Source organism: Chelonoidis abingdonii, chromosome 4, assembly GCF_003597395.2.
Source record: "Chelonoidis abingdonii isolate Lonesome George chromosome 4, CheloAbing_2.0, whole genome shotgun sequence".
NCBI lineage: Eukaryota > Metazoa > Chordata > Testudines > Testudinidae > Chelonoidis > Chelonoidis abingdonii.
Genome location: NC_133772.1, coordinates 4,174,608 through 4,202,468, shown reverse-complemented (window position 1 = coordinate 4,202,468; position 27,861 = coordinate 4,174,608). Strand labels below are relative to the sequence as shown.

General features: G+C 53.6%; 3 protein-coding genes across 3 annotated transcripts in view; 1 reads left to right on the top strand and 2 right to left on the bottom strand.

Moving 5' to 3' along the window:
* Positions 1 to 27,861, top strand: part of LOC116815086 (uncharacterized) — a 669,588-nt gene that overhangs the window by 176,581 nt on the left and 465,146 nt on the right. The window lies entirely within an intron of this gene.
* LOC116815079 (integrin alpha-D-like) overlaps positions 1 to 27,861 on the bottom strand; it is a 76,996-nt gene that overhangs the window by 45,373 nt on the left and 3,762 nt on the right. Inside the window, exons 3-4 of the mRNA XM_075065877.1 lie at positions 27,444 to 27,558; positions 27,198 to 27,301 (exon numbers count right to left, since the gene is read on the bottom strand). Coding sequence (XP_074921978.1) covers positions 27,198 to 27,301; positions 27,444 to 27,558 — 219 coding nt within the window. The remainder of the gene's footprint in view (positions 1 to 27,197; positions 27,302 to 27,443; positions 27,559 to 27,861) is intronic.
* Positions 13,327 to 25,420, bottom strand: LOC142046676 (integrin alpha-D-like). The gene is made up of 17 exons (XM_075064637.1): positions 25,319 to 25,420; positions 25,005 to 25,119; positions 24,431 to 24,561; positions 24,027 to 24,172; positions 23,493 to 23,646; positions 21,090 to 21,240; positions 20,652 to 20,725; positions 20,154 to 20,283; positions 19,851 to 19,999; positions 18,792 to 18,932; positions 18,342 to 18,499; positions 17,525 to 17,641; positions 16,156 to 16,281; positions 14,728 to 14,736; positions 14,407 to 14,548; positions 14,038 to 14,151; positions 13,327 to 13,534 (listed from the first exon to the last, which is right to left on the bottom strand). The coding sequence occupies exons 1-17, from the start codon at positions 25,418 to 25,420 to the stop codon at positions 13,451 to 13,453; spliced, it is 2,043 nt and encodes a 680-aa protein (XP_074920738.1). The 3' UTR covers positions 13,327 to 13,450.

The window sequence follows — 27,861 nt, the reverse complement described above, 5'->3', positions numbered from 1 at the left end:
TGGCACTTCCCTCCCCTTTGTCCTCTCTGAACAAAGTGTTTTGAGATAAAAGAAACATAAGCAGCTGCTTGCCTCAGAAAAGGGCCCAAGCTGAGCGGGACATGCAAGCGGCTCTGCAAAGTGCAGATGAGCTAGAGAAGTGATGCAATTCGGTGAGGCCTCCTGTGGAGTAATGTGTCCAGTTTTGGGCCCCACACTAGAAGAAGGATGTGGAAAAATTGGAAAGAGTCCAGCAGAGGGCAACAAAAATGATTAGGGGGCTGGAGCATATGATTTATGAGGAGAGGATGAAGGAACTGGGATTATTTAGTCTGCAGAAAATAAGAATGAGGGGGGATTTGATAGCTTCTTTCAACTACCTGAAAGGGGTTCCAAAGAGGATGGATCTAAACTGTTCTCAGTGGTACCAGATGACAGAACAGGGAGTAATGGTCTCAAGTTGCAGGGGAGAAGTTTAGGTTGGATATTAGGAAAACCCTTTTGACTAGGAGGGTGGTGAAGCACTGGAATGGGTTACCTAGGGAGGTGGTGGAATCTCCTTCCTTAGAGGTTTTTAAGTCAGGCTTGACAAAGTCCTGGCTGGGATGATTTAGTTGGGGGTTGGTTCTGCTTTGAGCAGGGGGTTGGACTAGATACCTCCTGAGGTCCCTTCCAACCCTGATATTCTATGATTCTATGATAGGTCAGAGGGTTACGAGACTGAGTAGAACTGTGTGTTAGCCAAGCTCCAGCAATTGATGACTAGAGCGGAGAGGGGACATAGTTTTGCAAATCTCATGAAAGTTGCATCCGTGGCCCCATGATCATCGTGTCTGAACAGCTCACGTCTCTCATAGTTATCCTCACACATCCACTGACTAAAATTATCCTGTCATTGAAAAAACGATCTATGCCATTGTCTGGGCTGTCAGGCAACTTAAACTGTTGTTGTCAGAAGCTACCGGTGTGGTGCTCTGCTCTTGTTCGATGATAAGAACAGTCGGCTGTATGTGTGTTCCCTCTGTGCAGGTAGCTGACACAGCAAACCCCAAGAGAGCCCCCAAAGACCACAGACTCTAGTAAGGTACGAAGGAACCCGAGCCAGGTTTACTGTCAAACGAAGCACAGTAATAGTTTCCTATAGACTCTACAGGACATACTCTGAATATGTGCCGCTGGCAATGGACACAGCTCAGTCAGCGGCGGGACTTCCCGCTGCCCCCTAGGCTGCCCAAAGATGTGCACTCTGGGACCTACTTTTATACAGTTACAGGGCAGATTATTCATCCCTATTGACGTATTGAGGTACAGCCCCTTGGCTCATTGAGGTACAGCCCTATTGGATCATGTTGTTTCAGACAAACAGATCTATCCATCATGCTGTCCTGTCTTTAAGATGCACCTGCCTGTTCTTTGTTATGTCTGTGGAGTGTCCTGATGTCATCTGGGCACAAGTTCCTCTTCTTGCTACTTCTGTGAGTGAGGCCTGCCTCTGGCTCACAGCCCAGCTTTTGCTTAGCAATGTCTGGAAGTACTTTGGTTCAAGCTTCAGACCTCAGACTAGGCCTCTGACACAAGAGTTTATGTTTCAGAGCCTCATCTTACTACAACTGTATTTGTGTAACAAAAAAACCCAACACTTTATTAAGGGATCTTGCTCTTCTGAGATTTCAACACCTGGAAGATCATCTGGCAGATAAAGACTTTGAACTAGGGAGATTGGTCTGAGAAGTCTTCTGAGTTGGCTGTTGGGAGAGTGGATTCCCTTTAATGATCCATTAGCATGTCTGGCTACTCTGGTTGTGGGTGTTCCCAACCTCACAATATATTTCAGTAACACAGGCATAGTCAAAACTTCATAACTTCCCATACAATAATAGCACATATAATCCAACAGGATATTCATGTTCAACAATGATAAAATGATACCCCACAAGGAATCCTTTGTAGGAAACATATCTTAATTATATGACAGTGGTGAATGGGTGGGTGGGTGCTGCTCTGAGGTACAAAGTGTCCCAGGATCTCACTAAATTGGGTGACTGGGCAACAAAGTGGCAGATGAAATTCAATGTAGATAAGTGCAAAGTAATGCACAATGAAAAACATAATCCCAACTGTGCATACAAAATGATGAGATCTAAATTAGCTGTCACCACTCAAGAAAGATCTTGATGTCATCATGGAAAATTTTCTGCAAACATCCACTCAGTGTGCAGTGGCAGTCAAAAAAGCTAACAGAATGTTAAGAACCATTCAGAAAGAGAGAGATAATAAGAAGAAAATATAATATTATATAAATACATGGTACACCGGCACCTTGAACTCTGCATACAGTTCTGGTCACCCCATTTCAAAAAAGATATGTTAGAATTGGAAAAGGTATAGAGAAGGAAAACAAAAACTATCAGGGGGAGGAAACAGCTTCCATTTGAGGAGAATTTTAAAAGACTGGGACTGTTCAGCTTATAAAAGAAACAACAAAGGGGGGATATGATAGAGGTCTATAAAATCATGAATGGTGTAGAGAAAGCAAATGGGGAAGTATTATTTACTCCTTCACATAACACAAGAACCAGGGGTCAGCTGATGAAATAAATAAGCAGCAGGTTTAAAACAAACATAAGGAAGTATTTCTTCACATGACACACAGTCAACCTGTGGAACTCCTTGCGAGGGGATGTTGTGAAGGCCAAAAGTATAACTGGGTTCAGAAAAGAATTAAATAAGTTCATGACCTGGAAAAGGGCAAATGTAGTGCCAGTCTATACAAAAGGGAAGTAAGGACAACCCTGGGAATTACAGACCAGTCAGCTTAACTTCCGTACTCAGAAAGATAATGGAGCAAATAATTAAACAATCAATTTGCAGACATCTAGAAGATAATAAGGTGATAAGTAAAAGTCAGCATGGATTTGTCAAGAACAAATCATGTCAAACCAGCCTAAGAGCTTTCTTTGACAGGGTAACAAGCCTTGTGGATGGGGGGAAGCAGTAGATGTGGTATATCTTGACTTTAGTAAGACTTTTGATATTGTCTCGCATGACCATCTCATAAACAAACCAGGGAAATACAGCCTAGATGGAACAACTATAAGGTGGGTGCAAAACTGATTGGAAAACTATTCCCATTCTTCCACTGTACTCTGTGCAGATTTAGGTCTCAGACGGAGTATTGTGTCCACTTCTAGGCACCACATTTCAGAAAAGATGTGGACAAATTGGCAAGAGTCCAGAGAATAGGTACAAAAATGATTAAAGGTCTAGAGCAGGGGCTCTCAAATTGGGGGTCGGGACTCCTCAGGGGGTCACAAGGTTAATACATGGGGGGTCATGAGCTGCCAGTCTCTGGCCCTCAAGCAGGATGGAACAGTCAATAGTCTGGGAGCCCTGGCCCTCAGGCAAGGAAGGGACCAAAATGTCTAAGGTCTTTGGCCCTCAGGCAAGGCAGAGCAGTAATCAGTCTAAGAGCTTTGACATCCTGGCTCTGCCCTATAGTCAGATAAATGCAGGCCTCCTGGCTTAAGGTTGAGAGGTGGCCACCCAGTGGTGGGGTTCCCAGCAGGGGGATAGGGGGACCTGGGCCTACCCTACTCCATCGGGTCCCAGCCCAGGGCACTAACAGTGGTGGATAGTTCTGCTACTGAGTCAGCAGGGAATCCAGCCACAATATGCTGACCTGGATTCAGTCAGCAATGCAGCCGGACTAAAGTCAGCTGTCCCTGGGCTACTTCCTCCCCTCCTCTCAGGGTGTAACTGGATCCCGGGGTCATCCTCCATCTCACTGGGATATACGGCCAATGGTAGTCCCAGCAGCTCCTCAGTGGCTGGCAGCTCAGACGAGTCCTTGATGCAACAGAAGTCCTCCTCAGTGCGGGAGACGTATCTGTCTCCCTCAGGAGCTCCAGCCCAAATGACCTGCAGGGCCTGACTTTTGTACTTCTTGTGCCGCCCCCATGCTTCTGGCAGGGTGGGTGTGGTCTTCCTGGTTCTGTCCACTAGGGAGCAGATGGTGGTTCCTCCTTGTCAATCTTAGAGGGAGGCCATGTTCCCTTGCTATACGATGATTCTATGCAGGATAAGTCCATTGATGGCTATTAGCCAAGATGGTCATAGATGCTACCCCATGCTCTGGGTGTCCCTAAGCCTCTAACTGCCTGATGCTGGGACTGGACGATTGGGGATGGATCATTGATAATTGCCTTGTTCTGTTCATTCCCTATGAAGAATCTGGCATCAGCCACTGTTGGAAGCCAGGACACTGGGCTAGATGCACCGTGGGTCTGACCCTGTATGTCCGTTCTTCTGTTCTTACATTGTTTAGTCCACATTAAAAAAAAAAATGTACAGCTGTTTTGTTGAAAAGTGCTAGTACCCCCACGCTTTGGAGCAGGGGGTTGCAAAATGGAAAGTGAGGTGGCCCTTGTATCTTTTGCCATTCCCATGAAAATCCATCTACATTTGGCCCAGTTATAAGCATCGACTGCATTTATGTCTGTTCAGTCTCTATACTTCCCATCTGTAGTTCTAATCTGTCTGTGGTCTCTCTCCCAGCCACTCTAGCCACATGTGGATCAACGGACTGGGATTCCTGAGACCTGCATTCTATTTCGGGCTCCTGCTGCATCACCTTGGGCAAATCACATCCCTGCTCTGTGCCTCAGTTTCCCCTTTCTCTGTCTTGTGCCAGGCAATGTTTCTCACTAGGTGTGGGTGTAGCACCCAGCACAAGGGGAATGCTAGACCTTATAGTCAGACGAACGAGAAGAATCTTGGTTGATCAACACTAAATGCTCTGCCAGCTGAGCTGAATTTTCCACACACACCTGGGGAGTGGGGCTGAGGACCCTCAAACATCCAAGACACTCAAGTCTCTCCCAGCTGAGCTAAATTGTGTGCCTACTTGGAGGAACCAGGAATGGGAGTGTGGGCTTTCACGCAGCCTCCTGCTTGCTGAGCTAACAGAAAAGCTCCTTTTAGCCTCTCTCAGGGAACCGCAGCCACTAGAGGGCAAGACTGTGAAAAATGGATGGACGGGGCACAGGCCTCGAGGGGAGTGACATGGATCCAAAGGGGGCCCCAGCTCATTCTGGTTAGAGCCACAGTCACTCAGTCAATGGGCTCGGTGTGGAGAGAGGGGAACACCGGGTTCCACCCAGCCGGAAGCTGCTGGGCTGCCTCTTCCCAGCCTGGAACTGGCTTCTCCCCATCCCAATCTCTGTTGCTCTCCTTGCTCCCCCTCTTATCCCTCCCACCCTTATTCACAGGGACCTTCTGCCCCCCGAATCACAGGAAGGGGTCTCTGGCCTGAGCTCTGCTGAAGGTCTCGCTGGATGGACTGTGTGACCCCTTCTGGCCTCAGCCGTCGATGAAATGTATTTTATTTATTTTAGATGCCTTAAAAAACCCCCATCACTATCCACATCAAAGGGTCGGCTTTTACACAAGGTCGTTCTTGTTAAAAGCTAGGATTTGTACCCTCCCAATCACCAGCTTTAAACACCAAACACACAGAGATTTATTTTCACTGAAAAAAATAATCATGAAGGTGGCAGGTTTCGCATATGCCAGTAGGTTGCCTGGGCAATGAATCTCTTTGTGTGTGCCCAGCTCAGGCAATACCAAGGAGAGCTGCCCCCCAGTCACACCCACCCAATCCTTTGCCAATCAGCCTCCCCTGCCCTAGAGTCTGCCTCTGTGTGTCCCCAGGGCTCCCCAACATCTGCCCAGCCTACACTTGGCACCCTGCCAATGTGCCCCTCCGGCCCTGTGGGGAGACAGCACAATGGTTTCTGTGCTGGGTGCTGGAGCACAGGCTCGCTGCAGAAGGAGCCAGCTCTGGGGACTGAGGACTGAACAAGGGACTGAGGAGAGGTCCAGTGGGGAGTTGTTCAGTGTGGACTGCTGGAAGCAGGAGGCTCCTTGAACTGGGACAAAAGAGGGGTCAGAGGGCTCTGTGCTCTGGGGTGATCAAGATGGACTGTGCTGTAAATTTCTGCTCTCTGTGCTAACCATGGAGTTTCTATGCTTTGTTCCAGACATCTAATATCCCTGCTGCTTTTGCAGTGCTGGCTGAGAGTCACTGCAGATGCTGACAGTGGGGGTCACTGCATTGCTCTGTTTGTGGGTACAGGTCTCTCTCAGGTGTCCAACTCAGGCAGACTCGCTGCAGGGAGCTCATGGTGTGCAGCAGGGGTGCTGAAGGCCCCCTGGTTCAGTTCCAGGAGGTGGTGAAGCTAAGCGGCTTACCCCAGTGAGAGAGCGTGACCCGAAGGGGGCTGACATGCAAAGGGCTCCTCCCAGGGACTGTTCCAGAGCCGTGTGAGAGCACCGGGCCTGTGGATCTGTGACAGCACAGGCGCCAGCTTCCTCTAGGCCCCAGGGGTGCTCAACCTCCCGCTCCGCCCCAGGTCATGCCCCCACCTGACCCCTTCTCCGCAAGTCCCTGTCCCGCCCTAGCCCTTCTCCCACCCCTACCCGACCCCTTCCCTGCCTCTTCCCACTCCTGCCCCTCCCCATGCCCCACACCTGCCCCATCCCTTCTCCCAAGCCCCCACCCCACCTCTTCTTGCCCAGTGCTGCCCCCTTCCCCGAGCGTGCCCCATCCCCACTCCTCCCCCTCCCAACTAGTGCCTCCTGCATGCCGCAGAACAGCTGATTGCAGCGGGTGAGAGGCGCTGGGAGGGAGCGGGAGGAGTTGATCAGTGGGGCCACCAGCAGACAGGAGGTGCTGGGGGGAAGGGAGGGAGCTGGCTGCCGGTGGGCGCTAAGCACCTGCTAATTTTCTTCCGTGGAGCACCCATGGAGTCGGCGCCTATGCGTGACACCTCTGTTTTGACGAGGCTGTTTGATGTCACTGGTTTCAGACACGGGGCCCAGCCCCTGAGGAGAAGAATGGCAGGGCATGATGGATAAATGGGAATCGTGAGTAGGAGCGGAGAGGTTATTGTACCTCTGCATTTGGCCTTGGTGTAACCCTTGCTGGAATCCCATGTGATGGACTCAAGGAGCTCAATGTATTTAGTTTAACAAAGAACAAGTTAAGGGGAGGCTTAATCCATAGGGAACAGAAATTTCATAACAGGGGCTCTTCAGTCTAGCAGAGAAAGTTCTAACAAGAGCCAGTGGCTGGAAGTTGAAGCTAGACCAATTCAGATTGGAAATAACTGGAGTGCTGCAGGGCCGGTTTTGTTCAACATCTTCATTAATGATGTGGATGATAGGATGGATTCCACCCGCAGCAAGTACATGGATGACACTAAGCTGCGGGAAGAGGTAGATAAGCTGGAGGGTAGGGATAGGGTCCAGAGTGACCTAGAAAAATTGGGCCAAAAGAAATCTGATGAGGCTCAACAAGGACAAGTGCAGAGTCCTGCACTTAGGAAGAAAGAATCCCATGCACTGCTACAGACTAGGGACCGAGTGGCTAGGCAGCAGTTCTGCAGAAAAGGACCTAGGGGTTACAGTGGACGAGAAGCTGGATATGAATCAACAGTGTGCCCTTGTTGCCAAGAAGGCTAACGACATTTTGGGCAGTATAAGTAGGGGCATTGCCAGCAGATCGAGGGACGTGATCATTTCCCTCTATTCGACATTGGTGAGGCCTCATCTGGAGTACTGTGCCCAGTTTTGGGCCTGTGCTACAAGAAGGATGTGGAAGAACTGGAAAGAGTCCAGCAAAGGGCAACAAAAATGATTAGGGGGCTGGAGGACATGACTTATGAGGAGAGGCTGAGGGAACTGGGGTTATTGTGTCTGCAGAAGAGAAGAATGAGGGGGGATTTCATAGCAGTCTTCAACTACCTGAAGGGGGGTTCCAAAGAGGCTGGAACTCGGCTGTTCTCAGTGGTGGCAGATGACAGAACAAGGAGCAATGGTCTCAAGTTGCAGTGGGGGAGGTCTAGGCTGGATATTAGGAAACAGTATTTCACTAGGAGGGTGGTGAAGCACTGGAATGGGTTACCTAGGGAGGTGGTGGAATCTCCATCCTTAGAGGTTTTTAAGACCTGGCTTGACAAAGCCCTGGCTGGGATGATTTAGTTGAGGTTAGTCTTGCTCTGAGCAGGGGGTTGGATTAGATGACCTCCTGAGGTCCCTTCCAACCCTAATCGTCTATGATTCTATGATAGGGTGTAACATTCTTAACAGGGAGGGTAAATAACTTTTGGAACAATTTACTAAGGGCCACGGTGAATTCTCCATCACTGGCGATCTGTAACTCAAGATTGGGTGCTCTCTTCTGAAAGGTCCACGGCTCTGCTTCAAACCAGGATGAATTCAGGGCAGCCCTATGGCCCGTGTTAGGCAGGAGGTCAGACTAGATCAGGGGTTCTCGCATCAAATGTTCTGCTGGCCTCAGAGTGCGGCCATCAACTCTTGCTGGTGGCCGCTCTGACAGTTTTTCCTAAAATACTTAACTAACTTTAGGAAAAACAAATCAATATGCGCATACCCATGTCCAAATCACTGTAATTTATTTACTTTTTTTGCAGACTCAGTAATAAAAATGATGCACAGTTGTCTCTATTCTTTACTGGACCTAAACGGAATAGAATCACAAATAATGTGCTTTCCAAGTTTTGCTTTTTGGGTAGATATTTTTTTCAGACTTGCTAGCTAGTAAGTCTGCTGCTGTGAAATGATAGCTGTATATGTGTTAATATCGCTTTTCACAGCAGACTTACTCAGTCCCACCGAGCTGGGGGACAAATAAAGCCCTAGATGGGGAAGTGGAGGGGTGGCAGGGAGGATGGGGGGGCTGGGTGGAGGGCTGAAGCAAGCAGCGGTGGTCGGGGCAATGGTAGGGGGTGCGCCCGTGGCTGGGGCCTGGGGTCTGGCTGCGCAGCTGGGAGATGGAGTGGTGTCAGAGGCAATGTGAGGGATGAGCCCAGGGCCAGAGCTCTTTAGAATGTGAGATTTTCTCCTAACACTGCAATGAAGTCACCTCTCGATCTTCCTTTCGATAAGATGACCAGACTGATCACTAGCTGCCATCACTTTCTGCTAGGGCTTGCAGCTCCTAAGAACTGACCTCACACAGCTCGGGGTCCATACCAACCTCTCATTCTCTCTAACCACAGAGCTTGGCCTCCTCACCTCAAGTGACATGGAGTTCCACAGGGTAAATTTGCTGGGGAGGCAATTTATTTTGTCCTTTTCAATCAGGGTGAAGGGACTTATTCCCCACACCAGCCCTGAGCGGGTTGAATTAGGCCAGGCAGACCCAATTAAGCGGCAAACAGGGGAGAGATTTAGGCTATGAGGCGGTTGCTAATTGGATGCAAGCTCATTTGTGAGGGACCAGGGCAGGGTTTACATCAAGCCAAGAGACTGGTACCAGAGAGAGGGCTGCAGGGTGAGGCGTGGCAGGGAAGGGAGAGGAAAGGAAGGGCAGGAATCCATGAGACCTAGAGAGACGGGGCTGACTAGGATGAGGGGAAGCAAGGTAGGGAGTGGTCCAGGGGTGAGAGCAGTGAGGTTAGGGAAGATGCAGACCTTGACTGCTTGGTAAAGGTCCCTGGGGTGGAACCCAGTGAAGAGGGCAGGTATGGATTTCCCTGCCGGGGATACTGCCAGGAGGGGCCAACTAGCAGGCTGTCTGGGTCACGGCAGGAGGGACAGGGTCAGGGCAGAGGGTGTGAGGACAGTTGAGTGCGGTTTCTCTGGAGAGATTTGGAAAGTATCCCACCCCGGAAGAGGAGCCCGCCTAGTGAGCTGGCCGGAGGGGCAAGTCATGAAGAGGTAGCAGCCAGTGAGAGAGGGGCCACGGACTGATAGTTCCAGAGAGTAACAGGATGCAACCATTGGAAGGGGCGTTGGCCAGGCAGAGGTAATCCCCAGAGTGGCCAGGAGGAGGCATCGTCGAGTGGTGAGCAGAGCACCCCGTGACAATGAGTCATGCAAGTTATTTCGTCCCCTTGCATGGCCTGAAAACCTGGCCCGGAACCACACCCCGCCCCCCTTTCTCACCCACAAATGCACATGCTGTATATGGGGAAGGTTTGAAATGACCCGAGACCTCAGGCAGGGCAGGCGAATGACTCCGAGAGCCTGGCTTTATTAGACGTTACCCAGCAGCAGCTCGAGGCCCTGACTGAGATGGGGACCCTGGTGCCGCACAAAGCCAAGCTGAGATTAAGGCGTCCCATGACTCTGGGAGCGCCACCTTCACAGTGGGAGTCAAGCTGTGTGCCAAACAGCTCCCAGTATAAATAGAAAATGGCAGGACAGTTATCCCCATGTTACAAGTGGGGAAACTGAGGTGGAGAGATACTCAGCCCCTCCCGCTCTAATGTACTAGATCCTACTGCCCTCTCTCTGCTGGGAGAGAACCGAGGAGGCCTGGCTCCCACCCCCCTGCTCTAACCCCACTCCCCTCCTACTGCTGGGAGAGAACCCAGGAGTCTTGGCTCCAGCCCCCCTGCTCTAACCCTACTCCCCTCCTACTGCTGGGAGAGAATCCAGGAGTCCTGGCTCCCGCCCCCCTGCCCTAACCCCACTCCCCTCCTACTGCTGGGAGAGAATCCAGGAGTCCTGGCTTCCTGCCCCAACCATAACCACTAGACCACTCCTCTCCACCACTGGGATAGAACCCAGGAATCTGGTCTCAGCCCCCCATGGATGCTCTGAAGGGGAGTGTTCCAAGTCAGATTGTCAGGTTGGTGTGGATCTGGAGCAGCCATGGGAGGGGATGTGGGTGGGTCTATTGTTGGGGCATCGGGGGAGGGGACGCATCACTCCTGGGCCGGCTCAGCCCCATCACCCTCCATCTCTGCTTGTACTCGCGCTTGAAGAAGCCGAACTGGAAGAGCAGACGGGAGAGACAGTGAGAGCCAGCCGGACAGAAACAGATGGCTAATGCTGGTTGGGGGGATGGGTGGGGGATGAGGTGTGGGACCTCCTCAAAATAAATCTCTCTCCCCTCCCCCACCAGCTGGGAGAACCACGGCCCCACCCCCAGGGTGCGTGGGCTGTGTGAGGGGTTGGCCCTGCCCCACTCACCTTGTAGAGGCTGCGGTGATGAGAGCCAGCAGGACCAGGCCCCCACGCTGCTGCCCACGATGATGGGCAGGTAGTATAGACCTCGGAGTGCTCCACACCGTCTGCACCTGGGGAGAGGAGCTGTGAGATGGGACCCAGAGTCCTAGCATCCAGCCCCCCACCATGTATGCCACTTGGTCTCACTCCCACCAGGGCCACGGAGAACACAGGAGCCTGGCACCATACACCTCTTTCTAACCACTGGACCAGTCTCTCCCAGAGCAGGACAGGCCCAGGAGTCCTGGCTCCAGCTCTAACCACTAGCGATGCTCTCTCTACCCAGGCACAGTCACTCGGTACTGGCGCTGGACGAATCCCTCCTTCTGGTTGTATTTCTTCTCCTCAATTCATCCGGCCTCGTCACAGATTCACTTTCTGCTGCTGAGTCTAGGAACAGAGATGTGATCAGAGGGTTTCGTGTGTTATCTGGATTGTTAAAAAGCTAAAACTTCAGGACCAGACTTCAAAGAGAAACTGCTGAGCCCACGTTCATCTGCAAATTTGACACCATCAGCTCCAGGATTAAACAAAGACTGTGACTGGCTTGCCCAACTACAAAAGCAGCTTCTCCTCCCTTGGTTCAACCTCGCTGCTAGAAGAGGGCCTCACACTCCCTGATTGAACTGACCTCGTATCTCAGCCTGATTCCTGCTTTGCATTATACACCTCCCCCTGGAAATTTCACTACATGCCCCACCGAAGCGGGTATTCACGCACGAAAGCTCCTGCTCCAATACGTCTGTAGTCTATAGGTGCCAGAAGACTCTTTGTCGCTTATAGAGAGAGAAATTTACCATCTCTGACAGAAATGAACAAAACCAGCCCAGGCGTCGCCCAGACGGACCAGAGCAATTTACAGGCTGTTCACCTGGCAATAGCTGCCAGCACTGAGATGCAGCAACCTCTGGAGAGGGGAGAGGAGTTGTTCAATGGGGGAGGGGGATCTCTCATCTGGTGCCAGAGCAGAGGCAAAGCTCTCTACCGGGAACCCACTGGAAGCTGACGTTCCCTTTGATCACAAACTCAGGTGCTTGCTGCACTTCCAGGAGAAGTGAATTCTGTCACGGATCCTTTCTACGAGTGCCACGGAGCAATTCTGGGGTGGAGAGATATTGCTGGGGAGCGAGGGTGTGCTGGGCCCGCTTGACCATGAGGCTCTGGTCTGTTATAGCAGGGGTCCTCCCCCGCCAGCCCCCCACTTTTGTCTGTGTAGTTGGTAGGGAGGGGCTTCTGGTCCACACCAGCCTATACTCACCAGCAGGCGGGTGCTTGCTCATCTGCTCACAAGTCCTGTTGAACCGGTGGATGTTATCAGCCCTCACTGTGCATGGGCCAGCTGTGGTGTTAATGGAGGAGAGAAACAGTGTTAATGGGAGTGGAGGGAGCACGGGGCCTTTCCCTCGGAGTGGCACCTCTCTACCCGGCACCTAGGAAGGGCATTTGGCTTGTTTAGGGAGTGGAGACATGGTGTTGTTTCCTTGTAAGCAGCCTGTCCCAGCAGGGGGCGCTGTAGGGCAGGAAAGATGTCATGGCCCATCTCACACACACACAAGGGCAGGAAGGCAGTACCTTGGAGGGGAACGACCTCAGAGGCGTCCCACCCCGGACCCGCCTCAGTCTCACGGAACTGGACGTGCGAATGGGACGCTTCGCTGCCGCAGGTTCTTGACCTGAAAGAAACCAGATCGACATGGCCACTGCAGGAAGAGACCCAGGAGCTCGATCCCCAGTCCCTGCTCTAACCCTCAGACCCCACTGCCCTTGCCAAGCTGGGATAGAACCCAGGAGTCTTGGACGCCTGCCACCCCCCATGGCTGTAACATTAGACCCCATTCAACAGTTTACTCCCTTCTCTTGCCCCATCTCCCCTCTCACACTCTGCACGCCTGCCTCACCTGGTGACGATGTGTCACTGGCACATTGTCCCTGCCTCCTTGGCGTAGAAGTTGACCGTACTTGTCGATCTCAAGGCTGGTGGGAAGAAAACACTGGAAAGAAATGAGGAGACGGGAGCGTGATGGATTGGGCTGGGAGCGTGGTGGTGGAGTGTCATGTCCAGAGGGAGTGCTGGTGCTACAGGGAAGGGTCCAGTAGGGCGGTGCTGACCCCTTGCATCAGTGCTGGACCTGAATGACCTGTGCCTCGCTACAGGGCGCTGTGCTGCAGGGAACGGGACCAGTAGGGGCCTCTCCCTCCGTCTCCGCACTGAACCTCCTGGTGAGATGTAGATCCGTATTTCCGGCAGCTCCCGCCGGGAATCATGCGCTCGGTGATGGGGCCGCCATTGTCACTGGTGGGAGGGGAGGGCAAAGGGGACAGATGTGAGGAGACGCAGGCAGATAACTGTGCAGGGAGGCTGCACCACAGGCCTCTGCATTGTCCTGTCCCCTACCACTGCCCCCACCCTGCCCGCTGGCCCTGCACAGCCCCCTCACCTGCTGGCATTGGCCATGATCTGCAGCCTGTCCCCCAGGTCGGCCTCAGAGGAGACGTCGAAGGTGGCGATGAAGACGGCCTGGAAAACACAGGGGGGGTGAGAGTCAGGGCCTGGGGAACTGCCAGAGACTGTGGGGGCAGGGTCAGGACACCTCTCAGGATCAGGATAACAAAGGCCCAGTGGTGTCACGCTGGGTCCGAGGGGATGGGCGTGGGGGCAGCCATGACAATGATGCTGGCTCCTTCCCCTTTCCTTGTCTTTTACTGAGCCACATTCGCCCCCCTACCGAGTCGCTTCTTTTAAGGACTCCAAAGAGGAAGGGAACAGCCCCTCCCCTCTCTGCCCCAATGAGGCCTGATTTCCAACCCCCTAGATCTGGCCTTTGGTTTGCAGCCCCGGCAGGGCCTGACCCCAGCCCCGGAGTGACCTCAGGGCTCTGTTTGCACTGACTTGCCGGGCTCCTCTGGCGCTTTCCCCAGCACGTCTCTTGTCACGGGCTGGTCTGACCCCAGGGAACTTCCCCTCTCTGCTCCCAGCTGGGCTTACCCTTGGGGAGTTCACAGGCCAGGGCCCATCCCTACCTCGGCCCCGCTCCAGAAGATGGGGTGGTTGACGTGGCAGGTGCTGTTCCTCTGAGTCTGCTCCTTGGAACCCACAGCCGAGCTGCACCTAACTGCCACGGCCCTCCTGTTAGACTGAGGACAGGGGACCAGCCAGTGAGAAATGGGGCCACAGACCCCCCTGCCGAGCCCCCTGCAGCACAGTGCTCCCTGCCAAACCCCCTGCCTGCCCCCTGCAGCACAGCGCTCCCTGCCAAGCCCCCTGCCTGCCCCCTGCAGCACAGTGCCCCCTCCAGAGCCCAGCCTGCTTTCTGCACCAGCTGATCTTTCACATCCATTCCCTGTGTCCTGCCCTGCATGTCTGCAGTGCCTGGGGGGACTGGGTGGTACCTGGAGCAGCAGGACCCGGCGGTAGGACAGCGCGGCCGGGTAGAAAAACTGCACCGTGGTGCTGTAGGAATTCTCACCACGGTTCTGGATGGAGACGGTGGTGTTGAGTTCAGGGGTGACCCCCACCACCAGGGTGCTCAAGCTAAGGGAGAGAGAAAGGGGGGAGCTCCCTCAGGGCAATGTCTTGACAGCTCTGTGAGCTTCTTATAATGGTTCCCACTCAGAAGCCATATGGAAATCTGGTATGATCTGAGGCCTGATGGAGTAAATGGGCCCCACCATGGAGTGTGGGGGAGGAGGTAAGGCAAGAGGGTGAATTACCCTGAGAAATTGAATCAGGAAATTTGTAGTTATCAAGTGAGAACATGCTGTCACTGCACGCAATCCTTTCATCAACCGGGATGCCTAGCGGGAGAGATCCGGATTGTGGGGACGGAATCAGGGAACCATGGGTAGCGCGTTCCTGGGGAATTGGAGCAAAACCTCATCAACATTCGCATCTACCCTACAATCTTATTGTTACCACCACTACCGATACAGTTCGAACTAACCCATCACCCTGAATATACCCATCACACTAGCATAACTGCCGCCAACACTGTCCCTGGACACTGCATTCACAACCTCACCACTACCAGACACAATACATGATTTGCACAGTGTACACCGCAGTTTAGACTGCACCCTTCCTCCACGCTATGACCACAACTACAACTCTGCCATCACCCGACCACAACGCAATAAGTGTTAGCAACACTTTACCAGCTCAAAACACTACAAACTCAGCCAAACGTACCACCTTAACAATCTTCACCACACTAAAATGTAGTTGAACACACTTTACAAACATGCCACACTGCAATCGCAACCATGCTCGTCAGCAACACCTCTCATTAGTCTCAACCACAACCCTTAGTATTCAAACACAATCTGAACAACTTTGCAATCACTACACCATCATCTCCAGACTACACTTCTGCCACTTACGTCTAACGCCCAACCTCCGTAACAGTCCATAAGGCGTACCTTACAACCCCAAATCCTCAAACACACTCACCAACCCACTACAATCTCCACCACAAAATATCTGTACAACATCCAGCATCAAGCACACAGCAGTACAACCTGCCTCACACAGTCACCAAGTCAGTATATAGTCTGAACCCGCAATGTCAAATCACAACAAAACCAACTACAACCTCACTCACTACTGCCATTCACAAACCACTAACAGTCTGTTGAAACCAATGAGCACAATACCTACACTCAAGCCAACAATCTCACAAGACACCACTGTTCTTGATCAACAATGTCTCCACCAACCTCTAAAACCTCACACCATATGTTTATCATTACACCAACGTTGTACGTCTGCACGGCACTGTATCCAAAGGCACACACCACTAAAACTTCTTCAGACAGTCACAAGCACCATTGCCTGGCCCCGGAGGCCTTCCCGAGCCTGCGACACCAGCACGGGAGTTCCTCGTCAGTATGGGTCCTAGGCGCGGGCAGCCAGCTATTGGGCTCCCGGTGGGTGAGTTGAGGCGCAGGGTGATGGGGTCAGTTGTTCCTCGGGCAAGTGGGGAGACAGAGAGACACTTGGGACCCATGAGCAAGAGGATCTATAGAGAGGTTTTTTGTTCTCTGGTGATTAGGAGCAAGAGGTATGGAGGGCAGAACAGCAGGAGGGGCGAAAGGAGTTAGGACCCCCCACACTCACAGTTAACTTTATCTGATGCTTCTCACACATTCTTCTCAATGCCGGCCGCAGCTCCTGTCTCAGGACAGGGCAGGTGAGCAAAGGCAGCTCGGATCTTTGTCCGCCGGAGGTCGCAGGCCAGGCGTGTACGGATGGTGCTGGGATCCCATTGCCTACCACAGAGGAGAAGGAGGGTCAGAGGACATGTGAGGCAGGATCATAACTGGAACAAGAAAATGGGCCTTTTCCCCTCTAGGAGCAGGCACCACCTCAATCAGCCATATGGGCAGAGGATGGTTGGTCTCAGGAGGTGCTGGACATGGAATGCTGGGTTTTCCTCTCTACCGGGGGCACCAGCGTCCATCCAGCCATAGGCGGAAAGACAGGGAAGGGAGGGGGCCCGCGCACTGGCTCAGGAGGTGGAATAGATTAGGGTTTTTTCCCCTCTAGGAGGCACTGGTCTCTAATCAGTTCCAGAAGGGACTGGCTGGCTCGCCCAGGGTGGTGTGTGGGTGGAAAGGAGACATGGGGCCTTTCCCCCTAGAGGTGCCGGTTCCAATCCAACCCCAGGGCAGAGGGAGTGGCTGCTGTGGGGTGAGAGGGGAGGCAGGGCGTGAGTTTGGTCTGACCCTAGGCGTGTCCATGTGCTCTTAGTGACGGTGAAGCAGACCTCTGCCCTGCTGGCCTCTGTTGTTGAGCTGCTCTCTCCTGGCGTTGAAGGCGAGGTTGGGGATCTGTGGGGGCTGGAAGCTGATGGAGACCCGTACTCGAGCACTGGCCGGGACTGCACTGGGAGGAACAGAACCATCACCACGCTGGTTCGCTTGTTGTGCAATGGGGCCAGGATACCCCTCCCTCCCCAGACTCCCCACCCAGCCTGAGGTGCTCACAGCACCCCACGAAGATGAGTTATGACAGGACGGCGCCTAGAGTTCTGGGCACCCTAGTGCAGAATTTCAGGGGCAGCAGTTTTAGCGTGCGCTCCCACTATGGTGTGTGTGCGGGCGGCTTTCAGATTCCACTCCCATCGCGTCGCCAGGAAAAGGAGGCCCTCGTCATGAAAATGCCGCAGGTCTGACAGCGGCAGTTTATGAGGGCTGCTCAATGTTGCTCTGCTGTTTTTCACCAGACAATCGGAGAAGTCCTGTCTCTTTGCTGCCCCCCACCCTGTGGCTGTCGAATCCTGGCGCCCTTAGGCGACGTTGCCTAGGGATCACCTGAATGGAAGCGCGCTCCTGGTTATGGACCTAGCAGCTCTGCTTAGAGAGATGTGCCTGGCAGAGAGGAAGGGTAGTCAGCAGAGCTTCATTGTAGCCATGCTCCGCAGGGGGCAGCAGTGACACACACATACTCCCAAACCCCCATTGACTGTCCTGTCTGTGACTGCCACGTGGAGCGGCAACACGAGTAACTCACCTAGCAGCAGGCCGGTGCCCCACTGCGATGTCTGGCAGCCCATCCCCGCTCAGGTCTGGTCCCGCACTGACAGCCTGGCCAAAGTAGTGCAGCCTGCTGGGAAACAGCGACCTCGATCTGGGTAGGGCAGGTAAGGGGTGGGGACGGGGCGCGTGTACTGTATAACAGGCACTAGGGGCAGGGGGTGAGGGGTGGGGAAGGGCGGGCTGTGCTATATAATGGGCACAGGGCAGGAGGGTGAGGGGTGGGAAGGGGCGGCTGTGCTATATAATGGCACTAGGGGGCAGCAGGAGAGGGTGAGGGGTGGGACAGGGGCGGCTGTGTTGTGTATATATGGGCACTAGAGGCAAGCGAGGGTGAGGAGGGGGAGGTGGCGGCTGGCTGTATGGGCACTAAGGGAGGCAGCGGAGGGTGGCGGTGGGATGTGCGGCTGGCTTGTAATAATGGGCATAGGACATGGGAGGGAGGTGGAAGGGTGCGTAATGGATGGGGCAGAGGGGGTGGGAAGGGGCGGCTGTGCTGTATAAGTGGGCACTAGGGCAGCGGAGAGGTGTGGGAAGGCGCTGGCTGTTAATGGGCACTAGGGGGCAGCAGAGGGTGAGGGGTGGGGAAGGGGCGGCTGTGTTGTATAATGGGCACTAGGGGGCAGCAGAGGGTGAGGGGTGGGGAAGTGGCAGCTACAGGCTAATAGGCACTAGGGAGCCGTGGGGCCCCATGATGTCTCTTTCAGGATCTGTGATGATGCCTCCGTGCAGGAGCTGGGCTCACCTGTCTGTACTGGGGACTGAAGCCTCTCTTTCCCCCATGGAAAATGTACAAGGCTCCACGATTGTCGTTCTCCATTGGGGCCCCGATGGCCACATCCGTCTGACCGTCCCCACTGATGTCCCCGATTTCAGACATGCTGGCCCCAAAGCGCCCAAATGCCTGCTCCGTCTGTCCTTGCAGTGTCTCGGTGCAGATCAGTGTCAGCCTCTGCAGGCCCCATCCAAAGAGACATGTGGGGAAAGGATCAGCACTGACAGCCAGCAGAGAGTGCTCCCTTCCTTCTCTCTGCAGCACAGCCCCCTTGGTGCCGCTCTGGGGCATTGGAGCCAGCCCTGATTAGCAGGGAAGAGCATCCTCTCATGATCCCCCCACCCTGCTCCCTGGAGCACTGTGCCTGCTACTGCCATGCCAATTGTCCCAACATCACAACCCCACGGCAGTCCAGGCAAAGAACCACCCCAAGCCATCCATCTTCCCCCGGCTCCATCCTCTTTCTTACCGGCCAGTTAATCGGGCAGTTATAGACCCGTCCTCCATTCAGACGTGTATAGTACATGGGGGCTCCAATTAGAACCAGGTCTGTGTTCCCATCTCTGTCGAGGTCCACAGCGCACAGTGTACCCCCAAAATATGAGCCAATCTGGAGAGGCAGATAAATCACCCCTTGAATTTAGTCACTTCCTCCTTCTTTTCCCACTGGGACCCTTCTCACCCTATTGGACTAAGGATTCAGTCCCAATACTCATTCCATCCTTAGACTCACCCTCCCGCTGCACAGCAGGTGGCGCTATCACTGTAAATGTTCTTGAACATTTAGGCAGTTAGATCTTGGAGAGATGCTGAATGCTAGTTGTGGTGCAATTCTTTTTAGAGGTTGTGCTAGCACGAGTAAAGTTTATTCACTGACTGAGCCACTGTTATAAATTCTGTTCAGCTAGAATGTATACGCAGTTAGATCATGGAGAAATTCACTTTGCTAGTGATCCTTTTCAGACACTGTTAATATCACTAGCAACATTTTTTTCCTTGCCCGAGTCTCTCTGGCCCAGATCCACAAAGGTATTTATGTGCCTAACCCCCAGACTTAGGTGACTCTGTGATCCAGAAAACCTCTGACTGGCTGCTGCTTACCCCTATAGGTGCCTAACCTGACTTGGTGCCTAAATTTTTTGCAGTAGAAGCTCCTTATGTTGTTGCCTCAAGGGCAGGGCATGTACACTGTCTCTTACTCTAAGCAGTCAGTTGACCATTTCACACTGGGGACAGGAAGTGTGGGGGGAGGTGGATGGGGCAGGAGTCCTGGGGAGGCCATCAGGGAACAGGGGGTTGGATGGGGCAGGAGTTCTCGGAGGGTGGATAGGGAGTGGGGGCCGGGCCACGACCCCCTCCTCTAATCGCCCCTCCATACAATTTCCAAAACCCGATGCGGCCCTCAGGCCAAGAAGTTTGCCCGCCCCTGATCCAAACACAAATATTACACAATGTCAAAATCTTACAGGCTTCCTCCAGCCCTCTCCCTCACACCCACACTCCATATTACCAGTAACACTCCCCATACCTGTTCTCCTGACAGCTCCGATCTGGGTGTCCATTCCCTGCCCTTGGTATCTTGGCTGAACAGGATGACTTTTCCGGCATGTTGGTAGCGAGGGGCCCCGACCACGTAGCTGCTCTGCCCATTGGCTGTGATGACCTGAGACGAATAACCTCAAAGGAAGAGAGAGACGTGGGGAGGTGAGATGGGAAACAGCCATACACTGTACTGCACAGAATTTTCCCAGAACTGAGATGCAGCCGCCTCTGGGGTGGGGTGCGAGGGCTGTTGAAATAGGTAAGGGAAGCTCTGTGGGTTTGTTCTTACCGAGGTAAGCATCATTCATGTCAGTGGAGGTTCTGGATACATTGATGAAGCTCGGCTTCCCGCCGCTCCCGTAAAGATATATCCCACCGGACCAGTCATAGGCTCCCACTGCTCCCAGCACAGGCCCGTCCTAAACCGACACACACGGCAAAGGAGACTGATTACAGGAAACAGACAGCGCAGAATGTATTTACTAGACGAGGCCAGAACCTGCAGCACAGCGCCCCCAGCAAGGTGCTGGGACACTGGGTTCAGTGCTGACGGCCAAGGGAGTGAGCACCCCCTACTGGCCCCAGCTGCAGCATAGATCCCCCCTAGTCCCCACTCTGAGTGGGATGGGAGGGTGCCCCCTGCACTGCACCCACAGCACTCTGGGCTAGTAAAGAGTTGTCTCTCCTGCAAGCACTAAGCCAACCAGCTCCTTCTCAGCTTGAAAGCGCTGTCAGGGCCCCAGCGCACGGCAGCGTGGGACATGCCCTGGGGCCAGGTATCACTCACAGGAGACAGCAGGGAGCTGAATCCTTCCTGAGACATCTCCAGCTGGAAGGAGCTGCCGCTTTGAGACTGGGTGCCTGGGGGGAGAGAGAGACAGACAGACACAGGAGAGACCATCACAGACGGTAAAGGCCCCTTGTCCCATGCCCTGAGCCAGCCCTTCTCCCCACCTCAAGGCTGGATTGGACCCAGCGTCCCCTGGAGAGAAGTCTCTGTATCCCATTCCTCAACCCCTTGAGCCAGCCAGTCCCCTGCCCGAATGAGAAAGGCATTATGGGGATCTATGGAGATAGATCAGTAGATAGATGTTAGATGGGGAAAGAGAAACTATTTGGGGCCTATTTGAGCTCTGGTTTCCCAGCTGCTCGCCATCCCATCTCGGCCTTGAAAACTCATTTCTAGAGCCCCAGGGCCATGCAGCCCCTCCCCCAGCTCTGGTACCTTCAATGGCAAAGATTTTCTCCTGCAGCTGGCTCTGGATGCTCTGGAGGGCGTCGAAATTATCCACACGGAAGACGTGCTCATTGCTGGGCTTAGAGGCGATCTCCTGGAGTTCGTTTTGGGCACGAGCGCTGAAGAAGGCATTGCCAACCTTCACGGTGTAGAAAGAGATACAGGGAAGACCAGAGCATCGGCATCAGTCATAGCCAGGAGACCTGGACCAACATCCACCCGCCTGAGCCCTCCTGGGGCCTCGAGAGGCAGGGTTCAGCCAGAGCCATGTCCTGCTCTGGTGAGTGGGAGCAGGGGGGGCGCTGGAGCAGCTTAGCACAGGTGTCACTGTGAACTGAGGAGAGGTGTCCTCGTCCCTGGAGTTATCGAGCCTGCCTCATTTCAGTTTAGTGAGGGGTGAGTGCTGCACTTTCTCTGGGGGATGACTCAGGACAAAGGATGGAGGGGTGGGACCACCACGCTAGTCTGGGTGGGTTGCGTGCAGTCAGTTCAGTGGTGGAGTCAGGCACCTCCCAGTCGCTGGGCCCAACATAAGCAGCAGACAAAGGTTGAACAAGGTCCCATGGCTGGAAATGGAACTTACACTGATTCAGTTTGGAAAGAAGGTGTCAGGTTTAACCAAGAGGAGAATTAACCATTGGAGCAGCTCACCACGGGCTGTAGTGGAGTCTCCATCCCTGGCAATATTTATCTCAGGACTGGCTGGTTTTCTAAGAGATCTGCTTTGGTTCCAGCAGGGATTATTTCAGGCAGTTCTCTGGCCTGTGCTACACGGGAGCTCAGACTAGATGATTGCAAAATTCCCTTCTGGCCTGGGCATCTATGACTCTAAAGCCTAGTTTTGCCTTGGCAAAGGGAAGGTGATGGGCCAGGCCCTCTAGTGCTCATGTGCTCTGCGCCCAGCGCTCTGTAGCACCTGTAAGGGCCTGTGTGTGTTCCTGGTGTGCTGGGGCGTGGCTCAAAGAGGGCAGAGTTAAGGTTGTGAGGGTGTTTCCCTTAACTGTATTTCATGGATTTCAGAGGCCTAAGTGGAGCTGCTCTCCATTTTCGGGAAGGGCAGGAAGCAGCCCTGGTAAACCTTAACTCTGCACTAAGGAAATTGATGGAATAACCCAGCTTCTATTGTTGACGCTCAGTTCCATTGTTCAGGAGACACAATTACATTTTCCTTTACTGTCTTTCATCGTCCGTCTGTTTAATCAACGCCTATTCCCTTGCCCACACCTCTCACGCAAATTCAGAGCCTTCATGTGGCTTTTAGAGCACTTTCAAATGTGGCTTTTCAGCCGGAAATTTTGACCTCAGGGCAAAATAATCCAAAAGGAGACACTGTAGAATGCAAGGAACATTAGCCAATAATAGGGATCAAACCCACAGGACACAAGACCAATTCACGGTGAATGGCAACCTGCTGTCACCTTGAGCCACCCTCTTTCTTCAAAAGAGCCCTACATCTTGATGCTTATTTCCATCTCTTTGGCTCAGCAGTTTGGCATGTGCCATTCTAGGCATCCAGTGTCTAAGATTAATAATCTTTTGCATACGTCTTCCCCAGAGGGGCAGTGGGTGCCGTGCATTAGTGGAGATAAATGTCAAGTGACTGAGATCTGTTTGGGGAGGTTCAGAGCCACTTTTTGAGCTTCAGGTGTGTGCAAAAAAGAACTAGGTGATTTTGCAGTTTAACTGCGGGGCTGTATCTCAGGAACCCCTTGTCCAAGTGACCCCAAATTTGGACCACTATTCCTAACCTGCGTCCCCATAAGATATTCCAAATTTCATGGCAGTTGGAGTCAGCATGTGGACTGTAGGGCAGGCAGAAAACCCAACCTTTAACAAGAAAGCTCTGCTCAACCTGAACAACAGAGCTCCAGCTCTCCTATAATGTCACACATTGAACCAGTTACAACCCAGGGTCAGCTCTTCTCCCTTATCTGATGGGAATGTGGACACGGGCTCAGATCCATACTAGTTCTCCACACAGCTGCGGCCAGGGCTGGCGCTACCATTTAGGTGACCTAGGCAATGGCCTAAGGCGCCAGAATTTTTTGGGGGGGCGGCACGCGGGTCCGGTGGACCTACCGCAGTCATTTCGGCGGACGGCCCGCTGCTGGAAAGGCTCCGGTGGAGCTGCCGCAGTCATTTTGGCGGACGGTGTGCTGGTCTAAAGGCTCCGGCGGACCTACCGCAGTCATGCCTGCGGCAGCTCCACTGGAGCCTTTAGACCAGCGGATCACTCGCAGTCATGCCTGCGGCAGCTCCACTGGAGCCTTTAGACCAGCGGATGGCCCGCCGAAATGACTGCGGTAGGTCCACCGGACTCGCAGGGGGCGGCGAAATGGCCGTCCGCCTAGGGCGTCAGAAACCCTGGCGCTGCTCCTGGCTGCGGCTCACCCCGATGGCGTAGCGGATGATTCCAGCTCTCTCAGCCTCGGGTATGACATCTGAATAAGAAAGCATGTCTCCAGATTTCTCCCCATCTGTGATTACAATGAGAATCTTGGTGGCCTCATCCCGAGCGCCTCTCTCAGAGGTGAACAGCTGCTGCCTGGAAAAGGAGGAGGGGTGAAGAATGCATGGAAGGGTTATTGATATGTAACAACACCTAGCACCCGGCCACTGCTTTGGCATTGCAGATCTCAAAATCCTTTACAAAAGGAGGTCAGTGTCCCCACTTTACTGATGGGGAAACCGAGGCACAGGGTGGGCATATGACTTGTTTAAAGTAACAACACAACAGAGGCTCAGAGCTGGCAATAGAACCCAGAGTCCTGACTCCCAGCAGGCCCCCACTTTAACCTACTAGTGCCCATTCCCCTCCCACAGCTGGGGATAGAACCCAGGAGTCCTGAGTCCCTGCCCCTTAGCTTGTATGTCCTTGCAGTCCATTCCCTGTGGAGTCAGCATGGGGAGGAGGGCAACACCTACACCACTTTCCGGATGGCGCTGGCCGTGTGCGTCGCTCCCCTGAGCTGCCAGACCGATCTGAGGAGGCGACTGAGGTCTCTGCTCCTCCTGTACTGTGCGAAGTCGAAGTGGTCTCTAAAGCTGTGGGAGTACTGCATGAGGGCGAACTGCAGGAGACAGGGGAGAAGAGAGAAAAACAACCCCAGGGGTGGAGGGTAAGAAAATCAGGAATCAGACTCAGTTAAGGGCTGAGGCAAGCGACCAGGATGTAGCTGGTTCTGCAGGAATTTTTTCCTGGTTTTGGATGCAAAATCCATTGCTGCTCCCTGCAGCACAGTGCCCCCTAGTGCTGTACTGGGGCATTGGGGTCAGCACTGGCTGCGAGAGGTAGGGTACATAGTCAGGGTTCAGCCTCTGCCTGTTACCTGCGTGTCAGTGCTGTGGAAACGCTTCATGATCTCAGAGAGAAACGTCTTCATCTTTTCAAAGTCCTCAGGTTCAATGCTGCCCGAGCCGTCGATGAGGAGCACTATGTCTGTGGCACGTCTGGGGCACTCTGATGGGGACAGGAAAGAAATACGTCTGACTGCTGACTTAACTCCACCAACATGGAGAAAACCCAGTAGAAAGAGCTAGAACAGACTGATGGGTCCATCTAACCTGGTATCCTGCCTCCCCCCCGGTATCCTGTCCCCTCCCTGCAACCCCGGATCACACCAATGGGCCCCTCTGTCACATTATCACCCCGTCCCTGCCATGAAGGGGTCCTGAGAGTAGAGCATGACATGCACCGAGATGAAAAAGATACACCCCACCCACCTCCCAGAGCTCGGACAGAACCCAGGAGTCCTGACTCCCAGCTCCTACTGACATTCTGCCTCAAACCAATAACCCCACCTAACCTGGTATCCCAACCCATATCAGACCCATGGACCCATCTCTTCTCCTCCCCCCGATGACTCCTGAGTGCTGGTTCCTCCCTATGGGGCTGCCCCTCACCTGCCAGGGTGTCCGGGATGCGCTGGAGCTGCCGGAGGCTCTGGTCCAGGATGAAGCAGTAGCCCTTGATGTACATGTTCTCCCCACAGGCCTGGTGCACTGAGGGGCCGCACACCTGGGGCATGAGAGAGGGATGGGATCAGTAGGTGATGATTACCCTGGGGGTGAAGCAGAGAGCTCAGGGCCTGCTCCCACACATGGATATGCAAAGAAAGGCCTTGCCAGGGCAGGGGACCCCCTTGGGAAGACAGGACTCCTGGACCCAGCACTCGGAGTCCCAGAGAGGAGACAGAGGAGAGACATGGGGACATCACCTGGTTCCCAGGCTCCCTGCTATGACAGCGAACAATCACTGTTGCCATGTCAACATCACCCAGTGGGTTGCCACTCTCCCTGTTACATCTGTTCACCGTCATTACCCTCCCTGTGATGTCATTCTGCAGTTACTGTCACCATGGTGATGTCACCGGTCTACCACCCTCCCTGCTATTTCATTGCACTGTCTGGTCTCCCCCATTCCTCCAGAACATCGTCACAGTCACGGCAGTTATGCTGATGTCACTTGCTTACTGTCGCCCTCACAACACCGTCACAAGTCATTCTAGTGGCATCTGGCTACCACCACCTTATACAACGTCCTAGGCCTTTCACCCCTTGCCATGGCAACAACACCCCATTCATCTCCATTCAGAATGCTGCTGCGACCATGTCACCCCTCTGTTTGCAGCCCTCCCCTGGTTCCCCCTTCTCTATCACATCAAACACGAGCTGCGGCTCTTCCTTTTCTGAGCCCGAATCAGCTTATCCCACCTCCAGCTATCATCTCCCAGTTTGTGTTGAGCTGTCGAGGTGTCTCTCTGATCGGCTCCTCATGCCGTCCTCCACCACCCAGCTGTTACATTTTTCAACCAGTCCCTTTGTGCTATCTCTTGCGCCGACCCTCACGCTTGGGATGAGCTCCCTGGAAACGGCCACAAAACTACCATCTTGTCTCCTGCACAACCCTTCTTCAAGTTCTCCTTTGCCATGAGGCCTACAACGAAACTTAACAACGATTAGGCCGCTGGTGCGCTGAGACCACTGCTGATCACGGCGACCAATATCGTCTCATTGTTTCCTTATTCTTCTCCCATCTGTCTGCCTGTATCTAGCTGTTATCTCGTCTTAAACTTAGTTTGTAAGTCCCCTTGTACCGTGTTGTTGTTCTGTGTTTGTACAGGACCTAGGACAAATGGGTCCTCGTCCGTGACTGGGGCTCTTGGGCACTACCATAATACACCCAATAAAAAATATTTTGAAAATGCACAGTTCCAGTCAGTGTGACCTCCCCCACTTACCACCCCCACCATGACATCACCACACAGTTGCTCTAGCTGTGGTGACCTCACCCATTCCTGCAATATCAATCCATCCTCCCTCCAAATGTTGCCCAGTTATCAACCGCCCTGTGACAGCGCACAGGCGTTCACATCCCACAGTCACAACTTCCTTTGTGATGGTAGCTCCCCAGGTGTTCAGGCGGCTGTGATGTCACCTGGTTATCACTCACTCTGTGACATCACCATGGTGACACTCTATCTCACAAACACTGTTGCGGGGAGAACCAGTCTGTGGAATTCTGGGCAAGTGACTGAACTCAATTCTGGGTGATACCATGGTATAAACAAGCCGTCCAGAACCCCCCAGCCCCTCTGGATGTTGTACCCACCAGGAGTTTGGAGTCTCGGGCAGCCAGAGACAATCCGAGGGACATGTTTACTGCATCCGGGGGCCCTGAGAAGAGACACACACCAGCACCAGGTTGAGAAATCTTGTGGCTGGATATGTTTAGCCCATCATTTCTCTGAGTCATTCCCCACCCCCTGCCCCCACATGACTCTTCTGACTCAATCTTCTTCCCAGATAGGTGGAGGAGGAGAGGAAGTCATTGTAGATACCCCTGCAATTGAATGGAAATGGAACCCAGGAGTCCTGATTCCCAGCCCCCATTGTTCTAATCAACTAGACCCCACTTCCCTTCTGGAGTTTGACACAGAACAAGTTCTGATTCTGAGCCTCCCCCCACAACACCTCTCTAACCCACTAGCTCCCAGTCTGCTCGCAGAAACTGGAATAGAACCCAGGAGTCCTGGCTCCAAGTCCCCTCCCCCCACAGCCTGCCCCACTGGACCCCATAGCAGAGGGTGGCCCTACTCTGGATGGGGATCTCCTGGCAGCGTCTGGGGTCCAGGTCACACCTGTAGACTTTGCCAGTTTCATTCACGTCTCCCGTCTGCAGAGGGGCCCCAATGATCAGCCTGTGTGGGAGAGAGAAGAGAGGGGCTCAGGGGCACCCCATCATCCCTGGGGGGGCCCAGGCAGGGCAGCCCAGCCAGACAGGCCCCTCAGGGGTGGGCAGCAGAAGTCATGTAGGCCCTTGAGCCCATGTTCGGCCCTTACCCCCCGGCTCTGGCACTCCCGAACTGCACCACGCTCTGCCCAAAGCCCGCTGCTGCCTCCTTGTAGATGATGGGTACCTCCACGTCCACGCTGAATCCACGGCTTGGTGCCAGCACTGCAGGGGTTAAACACCCATCCATTAGAGCTTCCCCTATGCAGAGTGGGGCCAGTGGTGGGGCCTTAGGCACCAGCCCCTCCAGGCTGTGGGATTGGCTCCCAGCTTCTTCTGCTCCAACCCACCAAAGCCCACTCACCTTCCAGATTAGTGGATGGAACCCAGAAGGCCTGACTCCCAGCCCCTGCCCCGCACCCTGCTCTAACATCTCTTTGCTCTGTATTTGTACAGCCCCTAGCACAGTGGAGTGCTGGTTCCTGGCTGAACCCTACAGGAATACGTAGAATTGGAGTCTGGGTATCT